Below are 9,266 nucleotides of genomic sequence, written 5' to 3'. Positions count from 1 at the left end.
AAGAATAATTTTAAAGTAATTCAAATTATAATAAATATAATTTTTTTTAAAATAAACTTAATAAAATAGTCTCACTCTTTCCATGAATAATTAGTTTGAGGACATATTAAAAGCAAATAAATGCTTCATTAAAAGTGAAAACATAACTGAATTTGGAACTTTCTACACAGAACAAAATAGAATAATATTTATGATGTACCTTTCATAAAACATTCTCTTATCTCTTTTACATTATTATCATATTTTATACACTTTTTGACATTTTTTTCTTGTATAAATAATTATAAAAAAATTACACTTACGTAAAACAATAAAATCGATGTGCAGTGACGCACTAGCAAAGCGCGTGATCATAATTCCATATTCGTTCACCTATTAATACTGAACGGTCGATCCTCCTGCGTCTGCTTGCATGCAAGATCCTCACACTCACTGAGTCACACAGTCGCACCACCTCCTCTCTGTCTTTCTCTCTCTCTCTCTCTCTCTCTCTCTCTCTCTCTCTCTCTCTCTCTCTCTCTCTCTCTGCGTTTACGCACTCTCAGTCTGTTGTCAAGATTCTCAAAGAAAACGCCGTCGTTCGAGGAAGGGTTTTAGTGACCACCTTTTCGATCTTCCGTTCTTTACCGCTCCCTCGTTCTTCGATCCAACAATGGCCGTTCCCGCGACGGTCGCCGCCACGCAGGCTTCACTTTACGTTGGAGATCTTCACCCTGACGTCACCGACACCCAACTATTCCAAGCCTTCCGGGAATTCGAAAGCCTCTCTTCTGTTCGCGTCTGCAGGGATTCCATGACGAGGACGTCGCTCCGTTACGGTTACGTCAACTTTATGTCTCAGCAAGACGGTATCTCTCTCTCTCTATCTCTCTGAGATATTCATATATAGTAACATTCACGACTAACAATTGCTTAGATACATTGAATTTCTGCGGTTTTCTTTATCGTTTCTTTGATTGTTCTTGTTCGTCTTTGCGTTTTGAGAGAGATTTTTCTTTTTAATTTATCTTTACACTAACGTGTCATGGTAGTTTGAATTGGTGTTTTGTTTTAGGTTTTCAAGAGAGAGATCTTGGAAATTGCTAGTTACATGGATTTTTATTTATCGATGGCGATAACGTGGTAAAGGAATGATGTACAAATATTGCTAGTTCGAATTAGTGTTTTGTTTTCTAGGGTATTTCATTTCTTCGTACGTAGTTTGATATTTGAGATTTGGCCTTCAGAGGGTAAGTTGATACTATTGTTGTTTTTGTAAAGAAACGCTAATCTTGGAAGACTCTTGCGTGTTTATCGTGTGGGAATGGAGGTAAAAACTATTTTTTTATAAAGTGGTCAGCGAATGCAATTTTGGTCGTAGCGTCTAGGCTCTTGGGCTATCTATGGCTGCATAGCAACTGCAATTGTGGTTATTTATCTGCGATTTCCTGCAATGTCGATGATTGCAGGGAAACTAGCTTTTTTCGGTTTTATTTTATGTGTCGAGAAAATTTGCCTAGAATTCAGACAATACACACTAAACTATGATTTGATAAATTCCGGGAAATGATCTCTGGTTGCCTAGCATATTTTTAGTTTTAATGGTAATCTCTTGGGTTTTAAAGTACGTAGTTGTTAAAAAGTTATATACACAAGTGAGTTTAATTAAACTGTAGTGCTTATGATTTGTTCATTGTAATTTTAATCAGTTTTCTTTGTGAAAAAAAGATTAAAGACATGTTTTAAAGGATTTTAAGTTTGTGGAAGTATTTTTGATTTCGGGCTGTGCTCTTGCTTAAACTTTTCTGACCCAATTGTGTTATACTGTGTGGCTTGAAATTTGTAATTGTAATTTTTTCATTAACTGCAAGATGTTCTCTTTGAAAAAGTTAGAGCGTATTGATTGCTATCTTTGACGGTTTAAGACAAGGTTCTTACTAACTCAATTTCCTAAATTAGTTTGTTCACGTGGAAGCAACAGTGCTTACTTCAATTTCACTTTATTAGTTGTATTTGTGCTTTCTGAAAAGAGTAAAGAATGTGCTTTCTGGGGTTATTGTTGCTCTTGGCATGTTTATACCTGTTGACGTAGTCTGATTCCATTAACCTTGGTATGCTTATTGTGTAGCAATTCGAGCTATCAAGGTTAAAAATAATTCTTATCTCTTTGGAAAAGTGATGAGGGTCATGTGGTCACATCGCGATCCTAATGCAAGGAAAAGTGGCAGAGGGAATGTGTTTGTTAAGGTATATCTACAGCTTTGGTATGAATAGTTAATTCATTTCTGGTTCATTATTGCTTGAAGTGAATTCTAATGGAAAGTTTCTGTTGTTCAATACCATGGCAGAACTTGGCAGAATCAATAGATAATGCGGTGCTACATGATTTATTTCAAAAATATGGGAATGTTTTGTCCAGCAAAGTAGTCGTGTATGACGATGGGAAGAGCAAAGGGTATGGCTTTGTTCAATTTGAGTCAGAGGAATCTGCAAATAGTGCCATTGAGAACCTGAATGGCTCTACTGTGAGAGACAAGCAGATGTATGTAAAGCTCTTCATTATTTCAGGGCAAATGCTAGTTAAAGTGGGAGCTCTACTAGAACTTGTTATTGATGCACCACGCTTTGATTTCCAACTTATTTTTCGATAACATTTTCATTATTGATTCCTTAACTAGTTTTTTATGCACCACGCTATGCTTTATCCGCTTTCTGTACAGATATTTGCCTAAGATAAATATTAATCTGAGTCTAATTTTCTAATAGATATGTTGGGAAGTTTGTCAGAAAAGGTGACCGCATTGTGCCTGGTAATGATTCCAAGTATACAAATTTGTACATTAAAAACTTGGATTCGGATATTACGGAAGCACTTCTTCAGGAAAAGTTCTCCACTTTTGGAAAAATTATTAGCTTGGCTATTGCAAAGGATGACAATGGGCTATCCAAGGGTTTTGCATTTGTTAACTATGATAGACCAGATGATGCTAGAAAGGCGATGGAAGCAATGAATGGATCGCAATTTGGTAGTATTTTTACCCTTTCAATGTATACAAGTGGTGTTTATTCACAAAATTTCCTTTTTTGATATTAATTCATATCTGTCTTTTGATTTGTCATATGTAGGTTCAAAGAATCTTTATGTTGCTAGGGCACAGAAGAAGGCTGAACGTGAGCAGATCTTGCATAATCAATTTGAGGAAAAACGCAAGGAGCAAATACTGAAATCAAAGGTAATTCCATGCCCTTTCTCTTACGTTTAACTTGTGAATTCCTTTTTTTTCTTCTGACAATGTCTTCATTTAACTTCCAGGGCTCTAACCTTTATGTGAAGAACATTGATGACGCTGTTAGTGAAAAAGAACTACGAAATCTGTTTAGTTCATGTGGCAGAATAACTTCTGTAAAAGTTATGCGAAGTGAAAAAGGGATAAGCAAGGGGTTTGGTTTTGTCTGCTTCTCCAACCCTGAGGAGGCTAATAAAGCTGTGAGCACTTTTTATGGTGAGTTTTGCCGATGTATTATTGTAAGGTCATAGGATTGAATGCGACCATGTTCTGTTTTTAGCTAGATAGTATGAAACAGGGGACAAGTGCTTGCTATAACATTTCAATAATAGGACACAAGATTTGTATATACATTTATAGGATTACAAACTTTTTTTCTTAGTTTGGGGGATTGAAAGATCAGTTATAATTTATATGTTGTCTTTTGTTTTTTCCTTTCAATACCAATATTTAATTAAAGCTCTGATCTCGAGAATTTACATCCATGTTACTTCAATGAATTTGAACACGTATTCCATTTAGAACCATTTTTTGAAAACACTGCTTTTATTACGTTGTTTATGCTCTTATTTAAAATGCTGTTACATGCTGCAGGATGCATGTTCCATGGTAAGCCACTGTATATTGCTTTCGCTCAGAGGAAAGAGGATAGGAAAACACAGTTGAAGCTCCACTATGCACCACAACAAGCACGATTGAACGGATCTTCTGCTGCAGTTATCCCTGGTGGCTTTTCATCTTACTTCTATCCAAATGTTACTTCACATATGCTTCAATCTGGGCTTTTGTATCAACCTCTGGGATTGGGACCAGGATGGAGGACTAATGACTTTACGCTTCCTACTAGATCATTTCAACAATCACAGGTTCCTATTGTGAGTGCGAATTTACAGAAGAACTTTAAAAAATTAATGTTTTTTTTACCTTTTTATATTATTTTGGGAAAAATATTTACTTGGAAAAAATTAATAGCTATATCATTACAAGGTATCTCTAACTTTTATTCCTTTATGCAAATCATTTGTCAAACTAATGAGTCTTAGACATGAAATTTATATTTCATTTCTCTCATTTTCAGGTTCCTAGCACTAATAGGAATCATAGGCTAAATAGGGGAAGAATGAATGGGCATACAAATTCAGTGGGAAAAGCTCACTCTGGTGTATATATCCCGCAACTGCAACACTATTATCAGGCGATGGACTCAAGAGAGTACCTGACAGGTTTGCTTCTTTTTCTTCACCTATTTCTTCAGAAATTCAAGACACCATGCACTACCTCTTTGTTTTTTGCATTTTGTAATTCTTAACTGCAATGATTTATGTTATCTTGCACAGCTTAGCTGCGAAGATTCCAGGAATGCTTATGGAGAGACACTTCCTGCGTAAGTGACGTGTTGTTGTGTTCTGTTGACGATTTCAACCTTGAGATGATATCTGATAAATGACGTGGTAGAAGCTTCCAATAACTGAGATATCTGATAAATGATTTTTGCATAGCAAAAGAAAAAAAATAGAAATAAACGGAAAGGGAACTCTTCTTTCTTTGTCATAGTATTGATAGTGAATAACTGATGGTATCTTTCGGGGTAAACTTTGTTAGAATTTTGATTACATGAATAATCTTGGATTCTTGTATGAATTTTCATCTTACTTTTTTGTTAATAAATAATGTCTTTCATCAATACGCCTTTAGCAATTCGTGTAGCATTATGTTTTGATTTTATATTCGCTGGTGCAAATTTTTTCTATATTAATTCATTAAAAAAGAAATTTTAGTTATTTTTACAATCGTTCTATTTTAATAAATTAAGATTGATTAAAACTATTAGAGCTTATGTTCGTGGTGATTTAACTCAGGCTTTCAAACATACTGATTAAATATGTTGAAAGATATTTTAATATATTAAAATAATAAAACACATTAAATCATATTCAAGAATGAATTCAGTGACTTTGGGTGGGAATAGAATATGTTTTGATAACACTAAAATTACGTGACTTTTACCTGTCCAAAAATCACTGAGCAAATTGATCTTTACCCACAATAAACCATTATTATGTATTTTCAGTATATTTATTATTAAAGAATAACTTAAATTTAAAATATTAATTTCTTTTTCAATACTATTTTTTTCATTTTTAATTTATTCTTTTATAATTTTTAATTAATAGGTCATTTGAAAAATTACTAAAGAATAACTTATAATTAAAGTATTAATTACTTTTTTATACTATTTTATTTTTATTTTTAATTTCATCTCTTTTTTTTTAATTACTTCATCATTTAATAAAGTTAAATTTAGAAAAATGTATTTTATTTCTGTTTCTCAAAATAATATTATTTATAAATAATACATATTTATTAACATTACAAATTGTTTACACGATTATATAAAAATTATTTCTCTCAAGAATTATTTTACTTCCTTTTTTCTCTATTTGATTTGTTTTTAAATTGATTTACCATAACAATGAAAATATATTTCAACTTCATCATTTGATGATAAATTATTATTTTAGTTCTTAAGCAACACTAGTTTCCGAAAGTTGAAATGTGCCTATCAATCTTTAAAATATCAGTTACGTATAAAATGTAAATTCTTTTCTTAATCAATTTAATCCATAATAAACATTTCTTAAAAATTATGATGAAAATTAGTTGATTTTTAGAATAAATAAATAATTACTTCTTTTTAATGTGTATCCTTAGATACCTTTTAACCAAAATTAAAATGTTTTTTTAATTTATTTTTAACATATTTACTATTAAGTAATAATTTATATTTAAAGTATTATTTTTTTTCATACTATTTTTTTATTTTAATTTTATCTTTTCATAATTTCTAATTATTTGGTCATTTAATAAATAGTTAAAGAATAACTAATATTTACAATATTAATTTTTTTTTCATTTTTAAGTTTATCCTTTTTAAGAATAACAGTAAACACAACATACTAAACCAAACATTCATCATCACCACTACCATTCTCAAAATGTAGGACATTGGTCTATCCCTTGTACCCAACCTCACACACTTGCTTTTTCAAACAGGGTGCTTCGAGTCGTCCCAACCTCATGACTAAAGGACCTATTTCACTGCTCCTCAAGGACTTAGGAGTAAAAACGTTGGTGTGTCACACACCAGGCACTATACTCAGTAAACAAGTTAGAGTCGGGACAAAACACCATTCCCCTTCCCGCATCGTACGATTGAAAATACCTCTTTCTCACATTGCACTACCAAAAGCACCAAGCTCAGGATTTACTAAGTACAATGAGTAGACTCGTCCTCCATAACATGGAACCAAACAACTACCAAGACATGCACCATTAATATTCAAGAGTCATCTAAAGCCAGCCCATAGACTACCAAATAGCTTAGCCTGAAGTCCATACTCCACAACCACTAGAACACAACTCTGCACAACATAACACAACTCGATCATGCAACCATAGATCTCAACCACTTCCTTAAACAACTCGGCCCCTATGTCCATCAACTTGCCCAACCTAAAAAACACACTTAAAACTGAGTTCTAAACACTAGTAAAAAAATAACTTTTTAACGCACCCAATACGCTTCGGTTTTGGAAAACCCGAAGCATATTAAAACGCGGTGGCGTTTTTGTAATTAACGGGAACTTATATGCTTCGGTTACTAAGGAATCGGTGCCAAAACGTGATACTACCTCGGTTATCTCAGCCACCCAAGCCATAAAACTCTCTTCCACTCTACAAGTCAGACTGGCTACCTTTTCGTGATGGGGATACCGCTTCGGTTCTTCACAGAACCGGTGCCTAAACTGGATACTACCTTGGTTTGCAAGCCAACCGAAGCATAAAAGTCTGTGTATTCAGGCTTTTCATCTGTCCACATAGACTGCTTCGTTTTTCTAGAACCGGTGTCGAAATGGGCTACTACCTCGGTTTGGAAGCCAACCAAAGCATATAGGTTTATTTTGAATTTTTTTTAAGCTGTTTAGGCATCGGGTTTTGTTGAACCACTTTAGTAGCTTGCGTACTGCCTCAGTTATTCGTGAAACCGAGGTAATATCTCTTTGGTTTATTTTACAGAATCGTAAAAAAGGGTTTACATTTCTTCTTCGACCAGAGCGACCTCCCCTTTCTTTCTCTTCGACCAGAGCGACCACCAAACGCGAACTGCTGCAACTAGGCGAACCTGCACCACCAAACGCGAAGTGCTCCTGAGGCGTTCTCCATTTCTGTCACGCAACAAGGTCTCTGTTTCGATTTCTCTCGCGGGTTGGCCATTGTTGTCTTCTCCGTGCATCGACCGCTGTGCCGCCACAGTTCGTCCCCCTCCTTCGCCTCCATTGTCTCCGGTGAAGCGTTGTCCAAGTTGGGTGGCTCTATTTCTCGCGCGAACTACAAGAGTATTCTCTCCAAGCGTTGCTTCCGCCATCGTTCCCGCCGCTCCGCACCGCCACTCCGCTGCCTTTGCTGCCGTCCTTTGCCGCCACGGTAGGTTTTTAAAACCCTTTACATTTTTATTTGTCTGTGGTGATTGATATTGGTTTGAATGAAGAAAGGAATGTCTACGTGGTGCATTTTTTTTGGAACAAAAGTGCACATTATCAAGAGAGTAAAAGAGATGAGAATTTTACTATTTAAATGGGGTAATGCAATTTATAATATGATTTGTTAGTATTTTAGCATTAAGACAATTAAAGATGTTATGTAGATGTTTAGAAAGTTGAGATGAAAGTTAGGAAGTGATTGCAGCGGATGGAAGAGACCAAAATGTTATGCAATTATTACAATGTAGGATCCTGAATTCAAGTGAAGCCAAGAGTATCTTTTCATATATGTATCCCAAAATTTTATGACCGTAAGCTAATAATCACAATTAATAGTATTAACAATAATGACTGAAATGTATATAGTATGATAGATGAGAGATTTAAATCATGGGAAAAAACTTAAGTAAATTGACGGACTAAGATATGAAAAGAGAACTTACAAATTAGAAAATTCTTATAGGTGCATTAATTATTGAGAAAAGCAATAATCATATCTAGGGATAAAGTAAAAGAAAAATCGATATAATCATATAAATTTTTATTATTTTATATTATCGTTATTTATGTAATTTCATATAAAAAAAAGTAACCATTGTAATTAGCATATACTATTAATTATATTATTACATATTTGATAATAAATATAAACAAACATATAAATATATAAGGTGTATTTATAGTCTTCTAAGAAAATCTGAGAGAGATCGGATCAAATAAAACAACAATCCATAATTAGTTGAGTGGTCGCCTAACGAATGAGTGTTAGAAGAAAAATATAAAAATTAACCTAACAAATATAGAGTTTCCTGAGTAGTTAGGCTCGACCCAACTCACTAAATTCTCATAATAAGTTTTTCGTCCAACAAATGATTTACTCACTAATAAAAAAAAGGAGATTCAAACTCGCACATTACGCTTCGGTTTCATTAAAACTGAAGCGTATCAAAACGCGGTAGCAATACTGTAATTATTTGTTTGCTTGAATATATATTGTTGTTTACAATTAGCCTTAGTTTTCCATTTGAGATTCAATACAAAAATTATTTACTATCTCTAGATTTTTTGAACAAATGTACTATTTACAAATGAATATAGGAGATGGTAATAAACAAGTATTGAATCTTGAATTGTCCGGTTGAACAGTTTAAGAAGAGTAATAATTTTTTCATAGTTTATTAATACATGTCATAAATTTCATGAAATTTTGCAGTTGTGTTTTGCATTGATCTTCAGGTGCATATTTGATTGTGATTTATAATCACTTTCATTTCGTGTAACCTGAAGACCAATGCGAAATGCTGACAAAATTTCGTGAAATTTTAGATATGTTGTTTAAAAAATTTATATGTTTAATAAACTAAAAAAAGTGAATCTTCTTGAATGGGATAGGGTCACACCTTGAATACAAACACGATCAAAGTGATGATTCAAGATTATTGAAATTGTGTAAACAATT

At 33.4% G+C, this 9,266-nt stretch overlaps 1 protein-coding gene across 1 annotated transcript; it reads left to right on the top strand.

Annotated features, from left to right (window-relative positions):
* Positions 1–422: 422 nt before the first annotated feature.
* Positions 423–4,950, top strand: LOC124842230 (polyadenylate-binding protein 7-like). Its single transcript, XM_047318674.2, has 9 exons — positions 423–848; positions 2,108–2,226; positions 2,328–2,521; positions 2,746–3,005; positions 3,106–3,212; positions 3,293–3,482; positions 3,861–4,141; positions 4,345–4,489; positions 4,604–4,950. The coding sequence occupies exons 1-9, from the start codon at positions 653–655 to the stop codon at positions 4,606–4,608; spliced, it is 1,497 nt and encodes a 498-aa protein (XP_047174630.1). The 5' UTR covers positions 423–652; the 3' UTR covers positions 4,609–4,950.
* Positions 4,951–9,266: the final 4,316 nt, after the last annotated feature.

Source organism: Vigna umbellata, chromosome 8 (genome assembly GCF_029865625.1).
Source record: "Vigna umbellata cultivar VRB3 chromosome 8, Vumbellata_1.0, whole genome shotgun sequence".
Lineage (NCBI taxonomy): Eukaryota > Viridiplantae > Streptophyta > Magnoliopsida > Fabales > Fabaceae > Vigna > Vigna umbellata.
The sequence above is the reverse complement of the archived record's forward strand: the minus strand, read 5'-3'. Positions and strand labels throughout refer to the sequence as shown.